Below are 26,693 nucleotides of genomic sequence, written 5' to 3'. Positions count from 1 at the left end.
TGGAGGCTGTGTAATAATCAGATGGCTCCAGCTGGGGATCATGTCACCTACTTATGGATTTTTACTATTTCCCTTCCAATTAACAGGATCTTTTTTTTTTTTAATTTTTTTTTCAACGTTTTATTTTTATTTTTGGGACAGAGAGAGACAGAGCATGAACGGGGGAGGGGCAGAGAGAGAGGGAGACACAGAATCGGAAACAGGCTCCAGGCTCCGAGCCATCAGCCCAGAGCCTGACGCGGGGCTCGAACTCACGGACCGTGAGATGGTGACCTGGCTGAAGTCGGACGCTTAACCAACTGCGCCACCCAGGCGCCCCTAACAGGATCTTTTTTTAAAGGACGAAAATACTGAGAGGACAGGGCAGATTTAGGGTTGCCAGCCCTATTTTCTGGAATCCTGGCACCATCTCCTGGCTCTGAGGCGTTTCACCTGCCAGCTTGCTCCGCAGACCTGAAATTGGCAATACCGGTGAGTAGTCAGTGGGCGCCTTCTGGTCTGGTGCCGGGGGCACAATGGTGGCTGAAAGAGTCCCAGGCCCCGCCCTCTTGGAGCAGACAGGTGCCCTGACAGTGTCAGCCCAGAGTGGTCGGGGCCAGGATGGGGACAGTACAGAACACCCGGGGATGAGAAGGGGAGAGCGCCGAGGGCTTTCCCCAGTTTTCTCCTATGCCCAACTCCCTCTGAACCTACCTTTTAGCTTCCTGCTCTGACCGCAACACAGTTCTGCCCGGAAGGCATGCCTTCCGTCCAGCCCTTCCAGGAAGGGGCTGTTTTCTTCAACTCAGCCCTCAAGCCACCAGGCCTGCAGATGGGGTGAGACCCTCCTAGTTCCTCATTGCCTAGCTCCCAGAACTCCAGAATAAACTCTCCTCTGCATCTTCCTACCGTGTCCTCTCTGCCTCCTCCCTAAGCCTCTGACTCTGAAGTCTGTGCACTCACACTGTAGCCCCGGCTCCCATTCCTGTTGCCTGTTCTCCAAAGTCACCGCGGCTCACCTCATAATTTTCGCTCCGGGCCTGCTGTCAATCAGGCTCCTCTTACCGTGATTCTTGGTGATTTCAACTGTTCTGGCTCCTCAGTGCCTTGACCTTCTCTCCTCTAGTGATCTTGTCCTCCACCCAACCCTTCCTTCCCATGCTCACACCCCAGGTGGGGTGGGGACACAGTGGTGACTGTGGCAGCCCAGAGGTCCTAGCCCAGTGGGGGAGAAAGACCCCTCCCCAGAGAGCAATGCCCCCGCCCAAACCGCAGCCCCTTCAGAATCTAGTTCCGAGCGTCTCAGTGTCTGCCCATTGCGTCAGGTCTCTCCAACTCACGCCCTCTAAAACTACTGTGCCAATGACCCTTCAGCCATCAATCCGTTAAACTAACTTCTTCCCTGTCCCTCACCCCCTTCATGATCACACCATTCCCATCGCCCAGGATGATTCCTCATCCATCCTTACTACTGCTCCGTGGCTCATATCCTCACGCTTTGTACTTGTTTCTTTTTTTTTTTTTTTTTTACCCAACTGAGTCTACCCTCTCTCTCCTCTGCACTTGCATCCTGGCAGCTGAATGTGGATAGAGAAAAACCCGCACTCACTCTGGCTGGTCTCACTTTGGATTCATGATGACAAACCCAAGTGGGCCCTAATACTGCCCAGCCAATCCTACCGCGTGCCCTGAATCCATTCATTCTCCCATTTTTTCTTTTTCTTTCTTTCCTTCCTTTCTTTCTTTCTTTCTTTCTTTCTTTCTTTCTTTCTTTCTTTCTTTCTTTCTTTCTTTCTTTTTCTTTTTTTTAAATATTTATTTGTTTTTGAGGGAGAGAGAGCGTGCGAGCATGACTGGGGGAGGGCAGAGAGAGAGGAAGACAGAATCCCAAGCAGGCTCCGCACTGTCAGGGCACAGCCTGACGTGGGGCTGGAATCCACAAATCGTGAGATCACGACCTGAGCCGAGATCATAGAGACCGATGCTTAACTAACTGAGCCACCCAGATGCCCCTCCCATTTTCTTATTTTCCCTATTAGTAGTATCGGCAACATGTTAATTTTTAAACGATATGTCAAAGCATAATTTATATATCATAAAATCCATAAGTATATGTATGGTTCAGTGAATTTTAGGAAATTTATGTAATTGTACAACCATCACCTGACCTAATTTCAGAATACTTCCGTCTTCCCATTTCCTACAGATGGAATCACACAATGATGGGCATTTGAGTTGTTTCCAGTTTTTGGTTATTATGAATAATGCTGCTAGGTACATTCATGTACAGATATTTGTGTGGAAATATGCTTTCTTTCTTTTTTTTTTTTTTTGGTAAAGAGTTCTAGGAGTCAAGTGACTGAGTCCTATTGTAAGAGTATGCTTACCTTTGAAAGAAACAGACACACTTTTCCAAGGTGGACGTATTTTATTAAAAAATTTTTTTAAATGTTTTATTTTTTTGAGAGACAGAGAGAGATAGAGAGCAAATAGGGGAGGCGCAGAAAAAGAGGGAAACACAAAATCCAAAGCAGGCTCCAGGCTCCAAGCTGTCAGCACAGAGCCTGATGCGGGGCTCGAACTCACAGACCACGAGATCATGACCTGAGCTGAAGTCGGACGCTTAACTGATTGAGCCTCCCAGGAGCCCCTCTCTTTCCCTTTTTGACCCTTCCCTCCATCCAACTGTTCATCTTCTCTTCATCCACTCTTTTAATCATCCATTTCCTCCTCTTCCCATTTCTCCACCCCTCATTCACCCATTCATGTCCCCTTCCTCCCTCCCTCCCTTCCCCCTCCTTTTCACCCATCCACCCATCCATCCATCCACCCATCCTTTCACCCCCCAATAAATATTCATTGTGTGCCAGATGCCCCAGGCATTGGACAGCTGCTGTGCAAGTCATGGAGGAGAAGGCATAAGACACACACATCAGCATGCAGTTTAGCCCAAGATATTTATTCAGTGCTTTCACAGTTGGCCTCAGTGGCTCATCAAAGGGGTAGAATAGGGTAGGGGCACACAGGGACACTGTGCACTCTCCAATTATTTCAGTCTCCAGGAGGGTCAGGTCCTGAAGTCCTCATTCCTGGTGGATGGCTGATCAGCTGTGACTGTAAAAGACAGACTCTTAGCACTTCCTCTTGCAGACTGAGCACCTACCCCGACCTTCTGCTTCCCATGAGGGCCCCAGCGCCCCTGCCCCAAGCGGCCTGGCTTCCATGCTACATCCCTCACCATGCGGAGAAGTCCTGCGCTCTCCAGCTCTCCAATGTCGCCTTCTGGGAGTCATGCCCATCATTGGTCTGGTCCCCGTCAAAGTTTCCGCAGGCCCCACACAGCTTCCCAGCATGGTCACTGCTGACCATCACGGCCAGCTGCCCATTGGTGCCAAGCCACACCTGGACCCCTGCCTTCTGCTGGACTAGCACAGAGCCATCAGGGTTCTGACGCACGGACACAGATGTTAATACCTCAGCTGGGAGAGCCACTTGGAGACCGTTGACCTGGTGGTGGTTGAGGAAAACACAGAGTGTTACCAGGATGGAGACTCCAAGCAAGACAAGAAGTTCAAGGAGCAAAAAAAGAGACACAGGTGCTGAAAGCGATGAAGATGTGGATGGATGCACTGAATGGAGAGATGTATACACAGCTAGCTGGGGATTTGGGCAGAGGTTCAAAGGACAGAGGACAGATGGACAAAGAGACGCATCAGTGGATAAATGGTCATGCACAAAGCATTCTAAGGGCAGCCAGGATGGTGGGGAGCACTTTATACCAGATAGATAAATACATGATCAAACCCCAGCATCACCCTGTTCTACTTTTCAAAATAAAAGAAGCTTTAAGCCTGTCCTGTAAGTTATTGGTTCTCTAGCAAAAGCAATTGCATGACTTAATTTTTCAATGCTGATGTCTAAAGACAAGTAATGACCTGGAAAGTATCACAGTTATGTGAGAAAATTCCTGTTTCTCTATCATAAGCTGTGGACTCAGTAACCTTGGTAACCCTATCTGAGTTTTTCCTTTAAATAACTGTTGTCTCTTTTCACTGAGTTAATCCTTATAAAGTTAGACTCTCTGGAAAACCTTCTTTGAAAGAAAAGTTCTTTTTTTCTAAATGTTTTGGGTCTGGGTCTTCCTCTGGCAGATGATTGGAAAGATAGGTAGATATACCTGGATGGATGGATGGATGGATGGATGGATGGATGGATGGATGTGTGGATGGATGGATGTGTGGATAGATGGATGGATGGATGGATGGATGGATGGATGGATGGATGGATGTGTGGATGGATGGATGGATGGATGTGTGGATGGATGGATGTGTGGATGGATAGATGGATGTGTGGATGGATGGATGGATGTGTGGATGGGTGGATGGATGTGTGGATGGGTGGATGGATGGATGGATGGATGGGTGGGTGGATGGATGGATGGATGGATGGGTGGATGGCTGGATGGATGTGTGGATGGATGGATGGATGTGTGTATGGATGTGTGGATGGATGGATGGATGGATGGATGGATGGATGGGTGGGTGGATGGATGGATGGATGTGTGGATGGATGGATGGATGGATCGATGGATGGATGTGTGGATGGATGGATGGATGGATGGATGGATGGCTAGAAGATAGGAAAGAACATCTGTGTCACTTGGCACCTAGCCTGTTGTAGAGGGAACAGGGCCGAATGTATTCACAAAACCAAATTTTTCCTGGGAATCATCTGCTGGGGACAAAGTGGTGATCAAGACAGATGGGACCATTGTCCACCTGTGGATTATATTCTAGTGATGGAGAAAGGCAATAAACACAAATAATGGGTAACTTCAGATATCGAGAAGTATGTTGAAGGAAGTAAGAGAGGGTAATAGCATTGAGACTGGGATGGAGAGGGAGAGCTTCTGTAGCTGGTCAGAAAAGGCCTTACTGTAGAAGGAGTACTGGAACTGAGACCTGGAGGGTGAGAGGAGTCAATGCATGCAATCTGGGCAAAGAGCCCTGTAGCAGCGGGAATAGCCAATGTGAAGTCCCAAGGCGGGAACAAGCTTGGTCTGCTGTACAAAGAGCAGAAAGGCCAGTGTGGCCAATCATTAGCATGGCTAATGAGGGAAGGAATTACAGGAAGTGGGGCTGGAGGCCACCAGGAGTCAGATCACACAAAGCCTTGTAGGCCAAGGAAGGCAGGTGGCTTGAGTTTGGAATGCTGCTCTGGGAAGCCACCGTAGAGTTCTACCCCTGATCTGATTCACATTTCTAGAGCATCTGTCTGCCATATAGAGAACTGTTTCTTGACAGAGGGGCAAGGGAAGGTCAAGGGTAGGTGTCTGTTAACCTGAATTATGGATCAGGCAGATGGCCAGAGAAAAGGAATAATTGGTCCTGATTACCCTAAAGAGAGAACTCAAGCCTCCCTGCTTCCAGCAGGGCTGAGTCTTGGACCATCTCCGTGTGTTGGTGGGAGGACACAGACCATCCACTGAGGGAGGCGTGCATGGATCACAGCTGTATCTCTCCCCTGAATCCAGAGAACCCCAGTGGATGTCTCTGCAATCAACAAACAGGTCATGGAAATAGGGACGTGCTCCTCTAGGGACTTTAGTGTGGCCTGACATCCATGCTTGGGTCGGGGTCTCTGTCACGTGGGCCATGAATGATTAGACCATAAGTCGGCATCAGCTCTGTTTGGCCAAACAGATCCTCTCTCAGAAATTTGAAATTGGTGTCGTGAGAGCTATGGAGTTTGGTAAATGCAAGGCAGCTCTAAGTGAGAGGAAGTCAAGGGGCAGAAGGGAGGGGGCAACGGGGCTGGAGCAGACTCCTGGAGGCAAACAATGACAGGCCTGAGGGGGTCCCGAAGAGCAAGATGAAGGGCAGGTGAGGGAAGGATCAGTGGCCCAGTTTTGTCAGAGTCCAGAGCAAGTTCCCACTGAGCACCTGGAAACCATCTTGGTCCCTTGTAGCCACGGTTACCACCAGCATCTTGTTCTCATCAAAGTCGTTGGAAAAGGAGCCTGGTGCTGATGGATTCAAAGCTGGTGGGATCCCAGGCACTGTCTGAATTACTTAAATAAATGATTTCACCTTCTTAGGCCCTTGTTTATCCTCTGCGTTAAATGTCGATAATAGCAGTCCCTGTCTTGTGGGTATGTTGTGGGGAACCACAGAGAATGAAATGGATTTGGTGAACAGCAAGTCTAAAAGACAGAGGCATAAATCCAGATAATACTGCCAGGGCACCTGGATCCAGCCACTCCTGAGGCTCTCTCCCTGGATTTTCTAGTTATGTGGGCTAGTAAATTCCTTTTTGCGCAAGGCAATCTGGATTCCTTTTCTGTTACTTGCGACCAATAGAGTTTCAATGAACACTATTATCAAAACTACTAATTCGCTTGAGTGTGTTTTTGCTCCTCGAGAACTCAGCCAGAACAGAGGGACTAGGTTTGAAATACCGAGACCAACACAAATTCAGAGACTAAACTGCGGAGATCTGGACAAAGAAAATGCAAGACAGATGGGCAGCCAGGACTGTGGGGACACTGCAACAGGAAGAACAAAAACCCAGGGGAGACAGTCCCCCGCCCCCTCATGCCCCGGCTTACCCACACGCCCTTCTTTGGGCTCACAGTCACGAGCCCATCCTGGAAGAAGATGTGAGCCTGGCCCACAGCTTCAACTCCGCCACGGCAAGTCTGGACATCAGCGACCACACGGTACCAGGGGATGGTTTTCTGTAGTCCCGGGCAGCGGTAAGACATGTCATAGATGCCAGGGGAGGTGGCTGCTCTGCGGAGCCCATCAAAGGTGGTGAGGTTGGAACCCACCAAGAGGGAACAGAGACCTTGGGGGACCCAGCAGTCCCGGGCCTCAGCCTGGACTTCACATATGCGGCCTGGAGGGCAGCTGGCTGCCTGGCACGTCAGGCCGGTGCTTGAGGAGCAGGAACAGCGCTTGCTGCAGTCTGAGCTCAGCAGTGAGGAGTTCACCTGTGCACAGAGAGAAGGGCCAGGTTACCGAGGTGTGATGGATCGGAACCTCCAACACAATCCTCCAGCCCTCTGGACCTACACAGAATGATTTTGCAGCAACTTCCTTTAAGAGATGAAATTTACGGGGTGCCTGGGTGGCTCAGTCAGTTAAATGTCTGACTTCAGCCCAGGTCATGATCTCACAGTTCGTGAGTTCAAGCCCCACATCGGGCTCTGTGCTGACAGCTCAGAGCTTGGACCCTGCTTCAGATTCTGGGTCTCCCTCTCTCTCTGCCCCTCTCCCACTCATGCTCTCTTTCTCTCTCTCACTCAAAAAAAAAACAAAAAACATTAAAAAAAAAGACAAGAGATGAAATTTACTTCCCCTTCCCCCACGAATCTGGGCTCACCTTACAACTATACTTTGGTTATTATAATGCAGCAGAAGCAATGCTTGTACCAAATTCAAGCTTGCACCTCAGGGACCTTACAGCTTTCGCTCTCTCTTATTTGGAACCCTGCCCAGCCACCATAGGAATAAGCATGGGCTAGTCTGCTGGAGGATGAGACCCCATGGGAGAGAGACAATGATCCCAGCTGATGCCACTGTACTCCAGCTGGCTCTCAGCTGACCCACCTTCTCTATGTTCACTACCTGATGACCTCATCAGATTTCATAAAAACCAAAAGCAACGTCTGTTCCTCATTTGGACTCTGGCGCAGGGGAGCAGGTAGCCGTTGTAGAGGACATTATGAGGACAACCAGTAAAGTTCAAATACAACCTTTTAGAGTATTGAATCAGTGTTCATTTCCTGATTTGGAAGTTAATCTCATCATAACCCTGTAAATGAACTTCCGTCTTGGGGAGTGCATGCTAAAGTACTTAGGGGCGAAGGGACACTGGGTCAGCATCATACTCTCAAATGCTTCAGAAGAAATGTGCGTATAAACTTACACAGAGAGGTTGCGAAAGCAAACGTGTCAAAAGGTCAACAAGAAACTTAAACGACAGGTATCTGGGAGTGCTTTGTATGATTCTTGCAAGTTTTCTTAAGTTTGGATTCTTTAAAAATAAAAGTCTGGGTGGCTCAGTCGTTAAGCATCTGACTTTGGCTCAGGTCATGATCTCATAGTTCATGAGTTCGAGTCTCACATCGGGTGAGCTCGTGCCCCACTTCAGGTGAGCTTGAGCCCTGCTTTGGGTAAAACATGAGCCCTGGGTGAGCCAGGCTTCTCTCTCTCTCTCTCTCTCTCTCTCTCTCTCTCTCCAATTCTCTGCCCCTCCTGGGATTCTCCCTTCTCTCTCTCTCCATCCCTTGCTCACTTGCACACTCTCTCAAATAAATTAAATAAATAAATAAATAAATAAATAAATAAATGTCTGAAAACATTAAAAGAACAGATGTAACAAAAGAGATAAATACCATCTCTCTACGGATGGCTCCCCAGCCCAGACTTCTCTGGTGAATGCCAGACTCAAGAATCCAGGAAACCTGGCACAGGCAGAGCTGTCAGGGCTGGGATGGGGGAAGCACAGGGGTAACCCAGCCTAGGGGATCAGGGAGGGCTTCCTGGAAGCAGTGAGACCTGGAGGAAGGAGAAGTTTGGCATGTCCTTCCCCAGAAGGCTTGAACTTCCAGGCCTTCTAGCCTATCTTACCGCCATTAATAAAATGTGGATGAAGGAGTATGGAATGTGGTCATTCATCTTTCCTTTATTTGGTAAATAGGCTTGTGAGGGGGCAGGGTGCCTGGTAGTTCAGAAGGTGGGTCCAGGCTGCTGGGGTGTCAATCCCAGCACCCCCTGTTGCTAACGGACAGCCTTGGGCTGACTTCTCTTTGTTGCGATAGTGCCTGGTGCATAAGATCATTAAATGAATTCGGGGTGCCTGGGGGGCTCAGTTGGTTAAGTGTCTGATTTCGGCTCACGTCATGATCTCACAGTTTGTGGGTTTGAGCCCCGCATCGGGCTCTGTGCTGTGAGCGCAGAGCCTGCTTCGGATCCTCTGCCCAACCCCCCCACTGCCTCTGCCCTTCCCCTGCTTGTGCTTGCTCTCTCTGTTCTCAAAAATAAATATTAAAAAAAAAAAGGATCATTCAATGAATTAATATGTTACAAACTTGGCGCACAGCAAGAGCTCAGAAAACATCAAGCACAAAAATTAATCAAATTTTCAACTTCTATCATGAAACGATTGCCAGCCTCACTACCTGCTGCACCATGTGTATGTTGCTGGCATTTGTACCCTATGATGAAGGTGGAGGCTGAGGCCCAGTGCCCGGCAGGGACCTTTCAGGCACAATGACACTGGATCCTCAGATACCCATGGTGCATGGATGATGATTAACCCCGTATTCTAGATGAAGAAAGGCTCAGATGAGGGGACTGTAGGAGGTGGGGTAACAGCCCCCCAAATATAACAGGTCTCAATTCCTGGGATCAGTCAATGTTACCTTACGTGAAAAAAGGGGTGTTTGCAGATGTGAGAAATTAAGGATCTTGAGATGGATAGACTGCCCTGGGTTACCTGGGTGGGCCTTAAATGCAATCACATGTATCCTTATAAGAGGGAGGTTTTGTGACACACACAAGGAGGAGGGGAAATGGGACACAGAGGCAGAAATTGGGGTCAGGTGGCCACAAGACAAGAAATGCCTGCAGCCACCAAAAATGGGGGGAGGAAAGGAGTGGATTCTCTCCTGGGGCCTCTGGAGGGAGTGCTGTCCTGCCCGCACCTCGATTTTGCCCCAGTGACCCTGATTTCTGACGCTGGCCTCCAGAACTGTGAGAGAGAAAATTTCCCTGGTTTGAAGCCACCAAGGTTGCTTGTGGTCCTTTGTCTCAGCAGCCTCAGGAAACTAAGACACTTTACCAGCATTGAGTCACCCCACTGGGAAATGGAGGTGGCTCCTCTGTCCCCATCCTTGAGGGTGTCGGCAGAGAAGCTCTGAGTCTCCCTCGGGCTCCTCTACCCTCCCTGCCCACCTCCAGCCCAGGCTCACCGGCAAGTAGTGGCCGTCATGGGTGCAGCCGCAGTCCTGCACGGGGACGCAGGTGCCCTGCGAGAGCAGGAAGCGGTCGTCACACTCGCAGCCCTCAAAGCAGCGGCTGGTGCAGCCCGTGAGGCCGGAGAGAGCGGCACAGGAGCCCTGGCAGGAGCGCGTGCAGGTGGAGTAGTGGCTGTGGGCAGGGCACTGGAGCGCTGCGGAGGGAGGAGAGAGGGCGGGGTCAGGCCTGTGGGTGTCGGGCCCTGCCCTTGGCATCCCACATATGGGATCTGGGCTGGCATGCTGGGGACACCAGCTATGAAGACAGTCTCATGCCCTGCCCCATGGAGCTCATATCAGTGGAAAAGATAGTCCCAGTGCAGTGTGTGATCAGGGCTGCAGGGGGAGGCGTGGACAGAAAGGTCAGGGCCGGGATGAGGCCAAAACAGGGAGTTGTGAGGACCCCCCTGGGCTCTGCCTGAGCAATCGATGGATGGTGCCGCTGTCCGGAGATGCAGACTTGGGGTCAGAGAATCAGAGGGTCAGGTTTGGGGTGAGATGCGATGTCATATGGGAACACAGCAGGTGTGAGGGACCCGAAGGACACCCAGGGGAAAGTGTCCAGGAAACCACTGGACCCCCGAGGCTGGCAGCCAGGAGAGAGGTCAGGGCCGAAGACAGTGTCCCCTGTCAGCACTGAGGACAAATCTAAGGCCACAGGGGTGGATGACGGCCCCCGATATGGGTGCTGTCCTGCGGAGAATGAAGGAGACACAGCCCTGCCCTGGGAGTTTGAAGGAAATGTACCCCCATCCTGGGGGGCCCAGGTGAGTCACAGACTCAGGCTGTATTATGTGAGCTACTGGTCTGTCTGACCACCCCTCCCAGGGCCCCACAGAAAGGGTTCAGGATGAGTCCTGAGAAAGAGCTCTGTCTGTGGTTTCAGGAGCGTGGGCCCCTGCAGGGAGCCTGAGAAAGAGTCAGCGGGGCAGGGGGGGAGCAGGGAGGCAGGGAGTGCTATGGGAGAAGCTGGGGGCGGGGGGTGTGGGAGGGACATGCTTCAAGAGTGAGGCACTGCTCCTGAGAGGCAGACAGGACAGGAGCAGGTCAGGAGGAGTCCCTGAGCCTGGTCTGGAGTCTTCCGAGGGGCCCCCCTGGACACTTACGGCAGAAGCTGTCTGTCCTCCAGGGTTTCACGGCCCCACCGGACGCCTGGCAGTCCGCCATGTAAGCGGCCAGGCTGCGGCAGAGGAAGGTGGTGTTGCCTTTGTGGACACACAGGTCGTACACGCACTGGCGGAAGTACTCAGAGGGGTTCAGCACCGCGTGGCAGCCCGCGAAAGGGCCCTGGGGGTCCCGGACCCGACCGCAGGCCTGGATGTTCTCATAGGGCGCCGTCTCCTCCGCTGAGCACACGGGGCAGCCGCCCGGCCCACAGCCCTCGCCACAGCCCTGGGAGGAGCTGGGCGCCCGCCACCCGGCTCCAAAGGCGTCCACGCTGGGGGCCACGGCGCCACTGGGCAGGACAAAGTCGTCGCTCCAGTTGCCGTTGAAGTTCCCACAGAGGCCACAGAGCCGGCCATGGAAGGGGCTGGGGATAGATATGAGGACATGGGCATCGCCGTCAAAGAGAAGCCGCAGTCCCTTGGTTGTCTGCAGAACCATGTTCCGGCCCTCGGCGGTCACCCGCACACGACCTACAGCCACAGGCAGGGCCACAGCCTCGCCATCCACGGTGACCTGGGTGGAAAGGCCACGGAGGGGTCAGGGACTCACAGTACCACAAGTGAGACAGACCACTCAGACTCCCGGCGTGGAGCTATGTCCCTCTCAGGCCCTTTGGGGTTGTACCATGTCCTTGGACTGCCCAAGGGTGGGACTGTGTCACCTTCAGACCTCCAGATCTGTGTCACCCTTAGTCCCCTTGGACTGGGGTCATATCTCCCTCAAGCCCTCAGGGTGGGCCCTGTCCCACTCAGAACCTGCCTCCCCGCCCCCCCTCCCCAGAGTGGGGCCACGTCCCCTTCAGACCCCCAGGGTAAGGCCACGTCCGCTTACTTACCCTCGGCCCCCGTGCCAGTACCACCACCTGGCCAGCCACAGTAACCACCAGCTGTTGGGGATCTCCAGCCGCGTTCTTCTCAAGCACAATGACAAAGTCCTCGTCCCCAGGCTGTGGGCGGCAGACTTGGGCCAAGATGTAGGAGCAGGAGCTGTGCAGGTCATAGACACGCCCATCAAGGGTGACATAGTGGATGCCCCCGTTGGCCAGGCAGCGGCCACAGCCTGTAGGGTGACAGGCCTGGACACCGTCCTCCACTCGGCACTCCTCGTAGGGTCCGCAGGCCGCGCCCTGCTGGCAAGTGACTTGGCCACCCGGCCCGCACTCGCAGCGCCGCTCACACTCAGGGCCTGGGTAGAAAGACTCGCCCAGAGGGTAGTAGCGGCCCTCGTGGAGGCATCCGCACTGGCCCACAGGCACACAGGTGTCACCGCTGAGCACGAAGCCGGCATCACAGACGCAGCCCTCCCGGCAGGTGTGCACGCAGCCATCGGGCACAGAGAGGCTTGGGCAGCTCACGGGGCAGGAGTCACCGCAGAGCTTGTAGTGGCTGTGGGGAGGGCACTGGAGGGCTGTGGGGACAAAAGGGGAATGAGCCGGGAGGGCAGAGGGAGGGGCGGGGGGGGGAGGGTGACAGAGTGGGAGAACCGGCCCAGGGGAATCTGCATGTTCTGCCTGAGAATATTTCATGAGCGAATCCATCCAGGGATCTGAGCAGAGTGTCTGATCCAGTACATCTAACTGGGGGATTCGGTGTGGGGACGTGGAGACCAAGTCTCTCTGACCACGTCGTGGGTCGGCCTGATCAAAAATTTCTATAGATGAAGTGAATTTGACCACCTACATCTGACCAAGATATGCGGGATTGGAACCAAACGTGTGGGTATCTTGGGGGGTGGCTCTGACCGGGCTACGGGACCAAATGTATCCCGTATCTCTGGTGTGAATACACCTGACTGTGGATGGCTGGCCTGGAGCCTCTGATGGAGTGTCTCAGAGGACAAGGTTGGTGTCAGTGCGACTCTGACCACGTATATCTGATTGGGTGAAGCTGACAGGATAAATCTGACCAAATGTGCCTGAGGGGGGAATTGCCCTGGACTCTCTGACCGTGAGCCTGTGGATATCTACCTGGGGCTCTGTCAGGGTCACGATTCTACCTGGGAGTATCTGCCCAAGTGTCTCTAACCGGAAGGGTCCCTGGCTGAGGTTATCAGACCAATTCTATCTGACCTTGTGGATTTCAGTGTTTGAAACAGTGTAGGTGCATCTGACCAGGTGTAACTCTCTAGGTCTCTCTGACGAAGGGCACCTCGCTGAATAGCTGTGACAGGGTCAACCACCCCAGTCTATCTGACTGGGATATCTGAGCACATGAATCCCAGAGAGGATCCAGCACCTAGGGTTTCTGACCAGGTGTGCCTGAGTGTCTGCCATTGCAGTATGTGACCTGGTGCATTTCCGTGGGTAAATGCCACGGTGTACTTTTGACAGGACCCACGGAGGAGAAGACTCTTGTCTAAGAGCCGTGTGAAGAGGGCAGGCGGGAAGACGCCCACTGTGTGGACCACGCATGGATCAGTACTCACGACAGAAATCCGGCCGCCTCCACTCGCCGAGCGTGGCCCCCGCGGCCTGGCAGGCTGCCACGTAGGCCTCCACGGCAGGGCAGAGGCCTCCCGGATGGCCCTGGGCTTGGCAGGCATCCAGCAAGCAGGCCTTGAAGTAGTGCTCCGGTGGCAAGAGGCGGTGGCAGGGCGCCAACGGGCCGTCGGGGGCCGAGATCACGCCGCAAGCGTCCGGGCCGCCGAAGGGCTCCTGCTGCTCGGGAGTGCACTGGGGCGGGCACGGCCCGGGCACGCACTCCCCGCAGCCCTCGGCGCCGCCCACCTGCCAGCCTGCGGGGTTCCCGCCCACAGCCTGCAGGTCGTCGGCTGGGTCCCGGTTGTAGTTCCCGCACAGGCCACAAAGGGCGCCCGCGTACGCCGCCGGCACGCGCAGGCGCACGAAGCTGTTCCCGTCGAAAGCCAGAGAGAGCCCGGTGGCGGCGGTCACCACCACGTCGGCGCCACTCAGGTAAGCGCGCAGGCGCGAGTCCAGCTGGTAGGGCAGTGCTACGAGCTCGCCGTCCACCTGTGGGTACCGGGTAGGGGTGGGGGTCGTGAACGGTGCGGGCACAGGTTCGAATTTTGACTCCACTACCTACGGGGGGGTGGGGAATGGGGTGGAACCCTGAGCATGTGATCTACACTGTGTGATAATAAGGATGGGAGGAGGAGGAGGAGGAGCCTCTATAGACACGATGCCACTGCCTCCTCACAGGACCCTCTGAGGCAGGTACTATTATTAGACCCATTTTATAGTGGAATAAACTAAGGTTAAACTAAAAGAATAAACTAATTTTATTAGTTTAAATGGGGAAGACCTGCTGCTCCAAGGCCTATACTCTGAACCCCCTGCCCCCATCACGTCCCACTAACCTGTGAAAGGTAATCAGGGGAATGGCAGACCCCTAACTGTCCCTGACAACCCCAGGGCTCCTCTCTGGCCCCAGACCCCTCACCTGCAGCTGTCGGGGCCAGCGGGCACTGAGGGTCAGTCTGTGGTTGTACATGTGCAGGGTGATGCTGCGAGTGTAGCTGACGGCCTGGCTGCCCCGGTGCTCATTGACTACAGTGACCGTGAAGTTCTCGACACCCTTGGGTGGTGCAGAGCAAGGCGCACTCAGCAGGTACTCGCAGGTGCCCTGGAAGTCGAATTGGTGCCCATCCAGGGTGATGTAATGGGGGTCACCCCAGGCCTGACACTCAGCTGTGCTGACAGGGTGGCAGCCGTGCTGGCCAGAGGGCAGGAGGGCACATTCTTCACCCGGCCCACACTTGGCAGGCTTGCAGACCAATGAGCCACCCCCAGGCCCGCAGTGACACCTCTGGGAGCAGGTGGCATCGGCCCAGAACTCACTGCCAGCTTCATGGTAGGTGCCGTTGGCCCAGCAGCCACAGCCACCGTCCAGGGGAACGCAACGGTCAGCACTCAACACGAAGCCCGGGTCACACTGGCAGCCTTCGGCACAGGGGCCCTCACATGGCGTCGGGGTCGTGGGGGGCGCGGGGGACGGGCAGCTGGCTGGGCAGGGTGGGCCACAGAGCTCGTAGTGGCTGTTCTCGGGGCAGGACATCTCTGTAGGAGTGGATGGAGGAGTGGGAGGGAGAGAAAGAGAGAAAATGCTGTCGGGGGTGGGGTCAGAGGAAGGGGAGGAGACAGAGGCAGAGAGAGACAAAGAGGGACAGACAGAGGGACTGAGAGAAACAGCAAGAGGCACCGGCAGACAGAGAGAGGGACACAGAGGAAGACTCGAACGGAGACCAGGAGAGACGGCATGAGAAACGGGGAGACAGAGAGACAATCAAAGGGAGACACAGAGATAAGTGCCAAGAGACTGAGAGGCAAAAACAGAGAGAAACAGACACAAAGATCCAGAAAGACTGGGACCCCCTCCCCCCTCAGCTCCTGCTCTGCTCCCCCGGACACTCACCACAGCCGGCCTGCTCCCTCCAGTCCTTAATGACGATCCCGGCGGCCTGGCAGGCAGCAGCATAGGCGGCCAGGGCCTGGCAGAGGATGTCATGGGCCCCACCGCCTAGACAGACATCCAGAATGCAGCCCGTGAAGAAGCTGTCGGGAGCCACGTGGGCATGGCAGGCAGCAAAGGGGCCTCCCGTGCCAGGGGCCAGGGGCCCACAGAAGCCAGGGCCCTTGTACTCCTCCAGCTGGTCCCCAGAGCACGTTGGACAGGACCCCTGACACTCATCCCAGCACAGCGGGTCCCAGCCTGGAGCTCGCCAGCTGCCGCCCCAGACCGGTATGGAGGGGGCCACGGTGCCATTCGGGAAGACCCGGTCGTTGCTGGGGTTGCGGTCCATGTTCCCGCAGAGCCCACATACAGCGCCGTGATAGCTACTAGGCAGCGTCACCTCCACTCGCCAGTCCCAGTCATAGGTGACCCGAAGCCCGAAGTCGGCTGCCAGCACTGCTTTCGACGCGCCCTGGGTCACTGAGAGCCGCCCTTCGGCCACAGAGAGAGGCAGCGCTGTCAGCACACCGTTCACCTGGGGGTTGAAGGGGGGAAGGAGGCAAACAGAGCCCACTGGAGGCGGGGAGGCTCCAGCTCTGGCCCCCTGCCTCCCTCCCTCACGGCGCCGTGGCTGGGAGCCGCCAAGGCCTTCCTCACGAGCCACGGGTGTAGGTCACTTGACATTGTGGGCGTTGCTAAAACCCTGCTCTGCTTCTTTTTCTGGGTCTCCCTATCTCCATCTCCCTCCCTTCCTCTCTCTCTGTTGTCTCTCCCTCTCTCTACATCTACACCTATTTCTCTTTCTGGACCTCTCTTTCTCTGAGTTTCTCTCTTACTCTGTATCTCTCGTTCTCTCTGGGTCTCCCTTCCCTCTCTGTGTCTCTCTCACACGTGCACTGACTCTCTCTGCATCTCTGTGCGTGTACTCTTTCTCTTTTCTGTGCATCTCCGAGTGTCTGGACGTCTCTTCGACACACTCACCATCATTTATTGAGCGCCTACCCTGTTCCATACCCTCTCTCTCCCTGTGAACTGCCATTAATCTCCAATTCCATTGCCATGGGCAAGAAGGGTGGCCTGTCTCCCCCCACCGCCTCCCCTCTCTCTCTCATCTCCTTGAATTTCACTCCACGTTGGAGGCTCTGGGCCTCCTCACAAACATTCATGGCCTCTCACCCGGGTCAGACCCTCAGCTGAGCACTTGTCATGTGCCATTGGATCCCCCTGTCACAGGAGGAAACTGAGGACCACCAGGAAAAGTCATTTGCCCAACATCACACGGCTCATAGGGAGAGACTGGATTCAAGCCTAGGTCTCTAAAAAGTCTAACGCTGAAGTCCTACATCAAAACCCTTAGCAAAGGGCTAGACTCCTTTAATACCCCACAGAGAGGTGATGTTTGCGGTTGTTATTGTTGCTTTTTGCTGTCCTTTTGTTTCAGGCCTAGGTGAAGAGAGAGCCCTCAGCTCCTAACTGGCTGGCAGGACCCCTCTTCCCAACTACGGGGCTCAAGAGACCATCCTGCAGGACTTACCCGGACTTTGCCGATCTCGCCTTTGTGGATGGAGATGTTGACGCTGAGGGCAGACACGGTGACGAGCCTCACAAAGGACACAGCAGGGTTGCCCCGGTTCTCATTCTTGGTGGTGACGGTGAAGGGGGTCAGGCCCTGGGCGCTGACCCCCGGGCAGCCGGCGGCCGCCAGCACATAGTCGCAGGTGCCCTGGAAGTCGAAGTCCCAGCCATCGAAGGAGTGGTAGTGCGGGTCGCCCCACAGCCAGCACGTGGCCTCGTAGTTGGGTACACACACACCCTGCCCATCCTTCTCCTGGCACGTCTCCTGTGGCCGACAGGTCACACCGTGACACGGGTCTGGAGACAGGGAGAGAGGAACTTGTGGGGCTGCCCAGCACAGGCCGGCTGCTCCCCAGCCTCAGCCCCGGTCTGCCCCAGGGATTCTGCCCCGGGGCTTAGGGCTCCTGCAGGTGAGGACAGACACCAGGGGCTTCCCATCTGAGACCAAGCCCTGGGGGTCCCCCATGTTTGAAATCCAGGCCCTGTGGTGGACTGTGTCTAAGACCCCATCAAAGGCTCCCACATTCAAGGCCAAGGCCCTGCAGTTTGCTGTCTGAGACCCACGCCCCGAGTACCTGACTGCCAAGACCTAGACTCTAGGGTCCCTACATCAGAACCCAGCCCCAGGGGTGCCAGTATCTGTGATGCCAGACCTGAGGGCATCCATGAGGGCATCCACAGCCCCAGAGTTTTCCATGTTCAAGACCTGGGTCCCTATTATCCTGTCCAGTGGCACCAAGGGTCTCAGTTCTGGAGGCCCCATTCTTTTATCTATTTATCTATTTATCTATTTATAAGGAGTTATTCTCTGTCCTTCACCCTAAGAAACCAGTCCTGGGGGGGCAGCTCTGTGACTTAGACTTAATCTGGGGGGGCCCCATGTCTGAGATTGTTTCCCTATAAATCCCGATCCTCTTCTGGGAGGGGGGGTCCTGTATCTAAGACCCCAGCCTTCGTGGGGTCTCTACCTGAGACCTCAGGACTATGCTTTCTGTCTCTGTCCCTGGGGGTCCTGATTTCCCCTACCTTGAAGGGGAGATGGTGTTAGAAGCCCTGAGCCTAATCCTGCATACCAGTGGTCAGTAAACTATGGCGTAGCCAGCTGCCTGTTTTTATAAATACCAGAGGGTTTTTTTTGGAGCCTCACCCCCTCGCTTACATAGCCTACGACTGATTTCATGCCACAGTGGCAGAGTTGAGTAGTTATGACCGAGACTATAAGGCCTGCAAGTTCAAATATTTACCATCTGTCCCTTTAGGGGAAAAGTTTGCCTGTCCTTGCCTTATGCCAAGGGTCTCTGACATCTGCCCTAGGGAACCTAGCCCTGAGGGTCCCCAAAGCCTGCATTTTACCATAAGGTAGAACTCCACCTCCCAGCCTGGAGGGCCTGTGCCCCTAGCCCTGGGAATCCCAGCCCCGGGGCCCCCAGATTGGAGACCTCAATCCTTAGTCCTTTGTGCCACCCACTGTGAAAATCTAGGTTCACACCTCCCGCTGCTCCAGAGTCCCCATCCTCTATTCCCAGCCCCACGGGGCCCAGCCCCAGCCCAGCACCTTTGGTGACGCAGCTCAGGACACCTCCTGAGGGCTCGCACACCTGCCCTGGCTTGCAGCTGTGGGCCTGGCATTCCAGGCCTTTTCCGGCGTGGCACACACACTGTTGCTGGCACCTGTCGATGAGGACCACCTGGTTCGGCTGTGAGGACAGAGGACACGGCCATCAGGGTGGGAGCTGAACTGGCATCTCCAGTGTCCCGGGGACAGAGGGTCCAGAGGACATCAAGGGAACATCTTTCAGCAGAGTGGCCTCTTGTCTGTGCAACTAGGGCACCGCATGGCCTTGGGGTCCAATTCATTCATTCATTCATTCACTCACTCACTTGTTTTTCCAAAATATCCACTTAATGTCTGCTGTATATGAGAAACGGTGTAACATGAATTAAGAGCAAAGGCCCTGGAGCAAATTGCCTGGGTCTGAAGCCTCATTCTGCTATTTCCAAATTGTATCACTGTGCAAATTTCTTAACCTTTTATGCCTCAGTTTCTTCATCTGTAAGCAGTCGATAATCATAGCACCTAACTATGGTAGTATAACTTGGTTAATAATACGTATAAGGTACAGGGGAAATGAAAAGGGAGTTCCTTTATTATTATTATTATTTTTACTTTGAGAGAGAGAGAGTGTGTGAGCAGGGGAGTGGGGCAGAGGGAAAAAGAGAGAATCTCAAGCAGGCCGCATGCTCAGCACGGAGCCTGACGCAGGGCTCGATACCACAACCCTGAGATCCTGACCAGGGCTGAAATCAAGAGTCAGATGCTCAACCAACTGAGCTACGCTGGAGCCCTGGGAATTCCTTTAATCCAGATTAGAGAGGAAACAGGGATAAGAGACAAAACAAGATCAGGAAAATGTGGTTATCGCTAAAGCTGAGTGAGGGGTACATGGAGATTTACACTGTTCTCTTAACGTTTGCATGTTTGAAAATTTTCCTAATAAGTAAAAAGTTCATATGTATGTGTAATGCACATATGCTGTGGATTTGGCACTGAAAGCGGTAACCGGCATGTAGGAAGCACCATCTACCTATTTGCTTTTATCATCACTATCATTTGTTTGAGGAGAGCAGCAGAGAGGGGCCCTGCTCTCACAGAGCTCATGGTCTTCTGAGGGAGACAGACAAACACACACACAGTCAAGTCAAAGAAAGAGTAACTGGGTGAGGGTTGGAGAGGGAAGCAGACGGAGTTACCTATTGTGTCACAGAGACAGTCTAGACCCGGGGAGCCAGGGGAGGGTTTAAAGTTGCAGGACCCATGGCTGTTTTGAGAAAGGTCTTCCCACTGCCATCAGGGAGGGGACCCAGAGGGAGCAAAAGTGAGGGCATGGAGGGAGCATGTGGGAGATGACAAACGGGACCATGGTGGGGCCATGATGGGGGGGGTACAGGGGGGAGAGACATTCAGGAGGCTGAGTGGACAGGCTGTGGAGCAACGGGCCGTGGGAGGGGGTCCAGCGTGAGGCCCTGGGCTCTGACCACAATGACCGGCTTCCTACCTCGTAGTAGATGCCGTTTTGGTAGCAGCCACATTGCTGGATGGGCACGCAGGCCTGGCCGTTACTGAGGAAGCCGGAGTCACATTGGCAGCCCTCGGCACAGCTCTCCGGGCACAGTGGGGAGGCGCTGAGTGCCGAGCAGCTCAGGGAGCAGGTATCTGCGCAGAGCTCATAATGGCTGTTGGGGGGGCACTTCATCGCTGCAAAGAGGGGGTGCTGGTCAGAGCTCCCTCCCAGGGGCTCTGAGGGAGGGGCTGCAGGGCCCAGTGTCCTGCCCCTTCTGTGCCTCAGTCTCCCCACCCTCTGCCCCTTGTTCTTCCCTTCTCTGCCCTCTACTTACGACAGAACGATTCGGTCCTCCAGGACTCAACGTGGCCTCCGGCCGCCTGGCAAGCACTCACGTAGGCATGGATGTTGCTGCAGAGAATGCTCTCGTTCCCACCGCCCAAGCAGAGGTCAAAGACGCAGTCTTGCAAGGGACCCTGGGGATCGACCAGCTTGTGGCAGGCGGCCAGTGGCCCAGTGGGGCTGGTGAGGAGCCCACAGAACTTCTCCTGCTGGTACTTCTCCTGCAGCTCAGGTCTACACTCCAGGTCCGAGTTACAGTCCCCGCCGGGCTTGCAGGTGGGTGGTGGCAGGCAGGGAGAGCCTGGCACCGCCTCCTCCCATGAGTTGCCGAACTCGGTGGGGTTGCCTGCCTGTGAGCCGTCTGGCTTCCGGAAGTCATCCTTGGGGTCACCATTGTAGTCCCCACACAGGCCACACAGCTGCCGGTGGTAGTTGCCTGGGATGGTGACCCGCACGTTGTATACGAGGTCGTAGGCCACACGCAGGCCAAAGTCGGTCTCGATCACAGCGTCCGAGCCGTGCTGGAAGGCACGGACCCGGCCCTGGGCCAGCGTCACGGGAAACCTCATGTCCACACCGTTCACCTGGGAGGCGGGATAGTCCACACGTCAGGGGCACACTTTGAGAGGGCAGACCCTCGTCGAGCCCCTGCCTGACTGACACTGGAGATCCGTGTGACCTCACCTCTCTGGGCCCTTAGTTTCCATATTTGGAAAATGGGGAGCATGGTCGAGTCTTTGGGTGGAGTGGTGGTCTCCAAAGGATATGCCCCCCCAGAAGCCCTGAATATGACCTCATTTGGAATAAGAGTCTTTGCAGATGTACTTAGGGTCATGATCTCAGGATCATCCTGGATTAGGGTGGGCCCTACGTCCAGTGACGAGTTTCCTTATATAATGATAAGAACCAGAAGAGGAGATAGAGAGGAGAGGCCACGTGGAGACAAAGACAGGGAAGGTGGCTGTGAGCCAAGGAGCACCTGGGACCTCCAGAAGCCGGAAGAGGCAAGGAAGGATCCTCCTCTAGAGCCTTGCCAATACCTTGAATTTGGACTTTGGGCCTCCACAACAGTGAGAAAACACATTTCTGTTGTTCTAAGCCACCATACTTGTGGTCACTTGTTACAGCAGCCACAGGGGAAGCTCGTACAGGTTTCGAAGGAGTAACATGCTCACCAGCTACCCCTAAATTCACCACTTACTGATCAAGAACGCAGCGATGGACTCCAGAGCCACTGGCCTGGGTTCCAACACAGCTCTGCCCTTTACTCTTTCTGTAACTTTGTGCAGGTGAGGACCCCTCGCTGGGTTTCTGCTTCCTTATCTACAGAGTGGGGTCCAGAGGGTTGCTGTGGGGATTAGATAAATTGATATTTGTACTTCACAAATTCTGGCACAGAATGGGTGTTCTGGGAGCATCTGCTACTGTGACGAGCTACGGTCAGAAGATTTTATTTTGACAAGTAAGTGGGTGCTAAGGCTTTTTGTTTTAAGCAGCAGTGGGTGGAACATTAGGCTAATGGGAAATGAACATCAGACCCCTGAGCCAAGAACCAGTGGCTTTAACTGAAGGCTGCTGGGCGCCAACAAAACCTCATAAATCCACCCCTGATTAACACGCTTGCTCATCCTTCCTTAATGCAGACATGATGAGCATCGGATTCTTTTGGAAGTATAAGGAACCAGAGAAGAAGGCAGAAGACACAATCCTGTCTGAGGCTCCTAAAAACATAGTCACCTGCCATACTTCCCAAGCAGGGACAGGGAGCAGTTAAGGACAAGTGACCTATTCTGTGCCTCAGTTTTCTCATCTGTAAAGTGGGTATAATAATAGTTTCCACCTCAAGGAGAAGCTGGGGGATTCAGTGAGATGCAAATAACACCAACCACTCGTGTATTCACAGCCAACTATATGTCAGGTGCTATCCTAGGAGCCTGTGCTACCTCAGGGACTCGATTAAAGCATCTAATGCACGGCCAGTGCATACGGGCACCTGAAAAAGTCAGCTATTTTTCAGCATCCTCATTGTCCATACTGCATGAGCACAAGGGTCATGTGCCTGCCTTTTAGTGAGATCTCTGGGGCGGCGGGGCGGGGGGGGGGCAGCATGGAATCCCTCCAGCTTCCATAGGAGACCAAGTGCTTCTCAGTCAGAGAAGCACCATGGTGTGCCCAAGGTCCAGCGTGCAGTCTCCTGGCATGCTGTCCTGGATTCAAGTTGTGTCTTTGCTGGTGGACTTTGGGCCAATGATGGGACCTCCCTTCTAAAGAATAAAGCAAATCATGGTACTTCTGGCAGCAAGAATTAAATGACACCGTGGATGTGAAGTGTTCAGCGGCCAACAAAGTCAGGAATCAGCCGAGTAAAAACCGTAGCTACTGTTATTGTTGTTGTGGTGGTTGGCGAGGGGTGAGGGGGTCACCCCCAGATTGTCCTGTGTCCTTGAACCTTTCCCATCCCTGAACTTGCCCAGCCTCTGATTGCATCATGTCGCTGGCCAGGATACCAGGGAGGTGGCTAGGGCAGGAACAGAGAAGGTGCAGGGGAAGGGAAGAGGGGGTGGGAGAGATGTTCAGAGGGGACAGTCAGAGGCAGGGAGAGGAGAGACTAAGGAGCAGACAGAGGGGGAAACAGAGCCACGTGGGAGCAGGTCCCAGGTCCCCAAAGCCTCCTCGCTCCTTGGCTCCCCACTCAGGGCTCTGACCGGCACCTCCTCTCCTCGGGAACCCTGTGCCTTCCACATCCACTCCCAGATGTGAGCACTGCCCCTGGACCGAGTGCTGCCCATGTCCCACCCACCCAGCGCCCTCTACCCCAGGACCCCTCCCCTTCATGATCCGCCCCTGCTCTTACCGTGACCTTCCACTGATTTTGCTCCAGCCGTAGGGTGAAGTTAGCCACCTGGACAGTGATCACCCTGGTCACACTGACTCTCCCATTGCCCCAGGCCACATTCTCCTGCAGGACGGCAAACGACTCCAGGCCCGGCCGGGTCCCGCAGGTCCGAGCCAGCACGTACACGCAGGTGCCCATGAAGTCGAAGTGGCGGCCGTCGAAGGTGGTGTAATGGGGGTCTCCCGATGCTTGGCAGGTGGCAGAGCCCACGGCCACGCAGCCCAGAATGCCACCGGACGGTTGGCAGGCCTCATGCGGGCCACAGGTGGAGGGCTCACAGGTCACCAGGCCGCCCTCCTGGCAGCGGCACAGGGAATCACACCCCGGGCCGGGGTGGAAGGTCTGGCCTGGCGGGTGGTAAGCGCCCTGGTATATGCAGCCACACGAGGGCAGGGGCACGCAGGACTCACCACTGAGTGCGAAGCCCTCATCACACACACAGCCTTCGTGGCAGTCGGAGCCGCAGCCCCCAGGCACTGGGAGGTCTCCACAGGACAGCGGGCAGCCACGGGAACATGCCTCGTAGTGGCTGTGGGGCGGGCAGCTCAGAGCTGTGGGGAGAGCAGCCGTGAGCATCCAGGGTCCCTGCTCCCTGGTGACGCACACGCAGGCACACGCATGCTCCCGCGCTCACACGTAAGCCAGCCAGCTGCAAGGAACCCTCTGTATAATCTATGATATGATCTTCCTGGGGGGCAGATGATATCACAATTAACCTGGTCCTGATAAATAAGATTCAACTCCAAATTAACTGTGGTTTGTGGTTATCTGTAATGTCTTCAATGACATATTTTAAACACATATATGCAGGTACAATGTGTGTTTAATCTATGCAATGTACTCGTGAATGCAGTGGTTTTGACTTCTTCCTTCTCTAGTAGAGATATAGTAGTAGCAAATTAAAATATTTGGCCCGTGTTGTGAAGAGAAAAAGAATAATAATTCCTAGTTCTATCTCCAAACTCCAGTCACTCCAAATTATAAGACAGGTGGTTTCCTTGAAACAAAATAAAAAAAACTAAAACTGAGCCAAATAAAGCCTCTGTGTTGATATGATAGTCACTTGTGGCCATTTACGTGTAAGTTAATTAAAATTAAAAAAATAGAAGATTGGGGCAACTGGGTGGCTCAGTAAGTTGAGCGTCCTACTCTTGATTTCGGTTCAGGTCATGATCCCAGGGTGGTGGAATTGACCCCGGCATCAGGATCTCCCTGTCTGTCTGTCTGTCTGTCTCTCTCTCTCCCAAGCTTGTGCACGAGCTCTCTCTCTCTCTCTAAAATTAAAAACAAAACAAAACAAAACAAAACAAAACAAAACAAAACAAAACAAAAAACATTCAGTTCCTCGGTCACACTAGCCCCAGTTCAAGTGCTCAATACATGACTGGTGGCAACCATACAGGACAGCTCAGGGACAGAACACTTCCATCATCACCAAAGTTCTATTGGACAGCACTGTTCTAGATCTCATAACCAGCTTATAAGAGAATCAGGGAATAGAGGGACAAGTTAAATAACACTACAAAGAAGCAACTAGCCAAATTCAGAAAATAGGAAATTCTGCAGGACAAATGACTTTTTTGCCCCCAATAGATAAATGGTACAAACAAAATGGATAGAGGGACAGATATATGATAAAGCAAGTACAGTAAAATGGTTGACTATAGAATCTAGCTGGTAAGTGTATGAGTATTCACTGTAAAATTCTTTCAATCTTCCTATACATTTGAAAAACTTCATAATAATATGTAGGCAGAAAATGGAAAAGAGCTATTAGAGGATACAAATGATTTAAGAAAGGGGCGCTTGGGTGGCTCAGGCAGCTGAGTGTCTGACTTTGGTTCAGGTCATGATCTCTGGCCCCCCAAACCCCACTCATGCTCTGTCTCTCTCTCTCTCTCTCTCTCAAAAATAAACATTAGAAAAAAAAAATTTTTTTTAATCACGTAAGAAAAACCAACCCAGGGGCGCCTGGGTGGCGCAGTCGGTTAAGTATCCGACTTCAGCCAGGTCACGGTCTCGCGGTCCGTGAGTTTGAGCCCCGCGTCGGGCTCTGGGCTGATGGCTCGGAGCCTGGAGCCTGTTTCCGATTCTGTGTCTCCCCGTTCATGCTCTGTCTCTCTCTGTCCCAAAAATTAAAAAAAAAGAAAAAAAAAAAAAAGAAAAGAAAAACCAACCCAATGCAGTGTGTAGATTTGGTCTGGATCCAGATTCAAATAAACTGAAAAAAAAAAAAAAACCCACACTTTTTTTGTTTTTATTTAGACAATTGGGGAAATTTGAACCTAGGCTGAATTTTATTTTATTTTTTTTTTAATTATTTAAAAAAAAATTTTTTTTTTCAACGTTTATTTATTTTGGGACAGAGAGAGATAGAGCATGAACGGGGGAGGGGCAGAGAGAGAGGGAGACACAGAATCGGAAACAGGCTCCAGGCTCTGAGCCATCAGCCCAGAGCCTGACGCAGGGCTCGAACTCACGGACCACGAGATCGTGACCTGGCTGAAGTCAGCCGCTTAACCGACTGCGCCACCCAGGCGCCCCTTGAACCTAGGCTGAATTTTAGATGATGTTAAGGAATTAGTGTTATTTTCATTACTGGTAATAACAGCATTGTGGCATGTTTCTTAAAAAGTGCTATCTGTTGCAGATGTTTACTGAAGTATTTATGGGAAAATTCATATGTCTAGAATTTGCTTTAAAATATTTCAGCAAGTGGTGCCTGGCTGGCTCAGTTGGTAGAGCATGGGACTCTTGGTCTCAGTGTTTTAAGTTTGAACTCCACACTGAGTGTAGAGATTGCTTAAAAATAAAATCTTAGACTTTTTTTTAAATCTTCCAATCCAGGAACATGTGATGTCTTTCCATTTATTAAAAAATAAAATCTTAGAATTTTTAAAATACAAAAATAAAAATAAATAAGATATTTCAGCAAAATAAAAAAATAAAGGGAACTATTGGGTGGAAAGCTGAATCCATCTCACTAAGAGATGCCTTTCCAATACATTCTGTTTTTTATGTTTAATATTTTTATGTTTTAATATATTTATATAGACATTAATATATTAGTGTTTTATATGTTTTATTAGTTGTGTACTAATGATATTTGCAATGATAACTCATTCTATCTTTTTTTTTTAACACTTAGAGTCTGATGGTCTTAAGAATTTCTAAAAATAATGAAATGTCATTCACATGTATATATGTTTGTGGCAGAGAAGTATGATGGGGATTGGGACAGA

The 26,693-nt window shown here is 53.0% G+C and overlaps 1 protein-coding gene and 2 long non-coding RNA genes across 3 annotated transcripts in view; 2 read left to right on the top strand and 1 right to left on the bottom strand.

The window, feature by feature from the left end:
• The first annotated feature begins 331 nt into the window (after nt 1–331).
• Nucleotides 332–4,068, top strand: LOC122494050. Its single transcript, XR_006300095.1, has 2 exons — nt 332–471; nt 3,130–4,068. It is a non-coding gene; the product is annotated as an uncharacterized LOC122494050 (long non-coding RNA).
• The window catches only part of LOC122494049 (Fc fragment of IgG binding protein), a 40,440-nt gene continuing 16,664 nt past the window's right edge, over nt 2,918–26,693 (bottom strand). The window contains exons 7-20 of the mRNA XM_043598913.1: nt 23,410–24,002; nt 20,548–21,139; nt 20,208–20,407; nt 18,707–18,848; nt 17,111–17,448; nt 15,538–16,111; nt 14,566–15,182; nt 13,592–14,135; nt 12,003–12,574; nt 11,107–11,680; nt 9,956–10,155; nt 6,587–6,970; nt 3,218–3,486; nt 2,918–3,093 (exon numbers count right to left, since the gene is read on the bottom strand). Coding sequence (XP_043454848.1) covers nt 3,084–3,093; nt 3,218–3,486; nt 6,587–6,970; nt 9,956–10,155; nt 11,107–11,680; nt 12,003–12,574; nt 13,592–14,135; nt 14,566–15,182; nt 15,538–16,111; nt 17,111–17,448; nt 18,707–18,848; nt 20,208–20,407; nt 20,548–21,139; nt 23,410–24,002 — 5,609 coding nt within the window. The 3' untranslated portion in view covers nt 2,918–3,083. The remainder of the gene's footprint in view (nt 3,094–3,217; nt 3,487–6,586; nt 6,971–9,955; nt 10,156–11,106; nt 11,681–12,002; nt 12,575–13,591; nt 14,136–14,565; nt 15,183–15,537; nt 16,112–17,110; nt 17,449–18,706; nt 18,849–20,207; nt 20,408–20,547; nt 21,140–23,409; nt 24,003–26,693) is intronic.
• Nucleotides 14,629–19,232, top strand: LOC122494051. Its single transcript, XR_006300096.1, has 2 exons — nt 14,629–14,733; nt 17,018–19,232. It is a non-coding gene; the product is annotated as an uncharacterized LOC122494051 (long non-coding RNA).

Source organism: Prionailurus bengalensis, chromosome E2, assembly GCF_016509475.1.
Source record: "Prionailurus bengalensis isolate Pbe53 chromosome E2, Fcat_Pben_1.1_paternal_pri, whole genome shotgun sequence".
Lineage (NCBI taxonomy): Eukaryota > Metazoa > Chordata > Mammalia > Carnivora > Felidae > Prionailurus > Prionailurus bengalensis.
The sequence above is the reverse complement of the archived record's forward strand: the minus strand, read 5'-3'. Positions and strand labels throughout refer to the sequence as shown.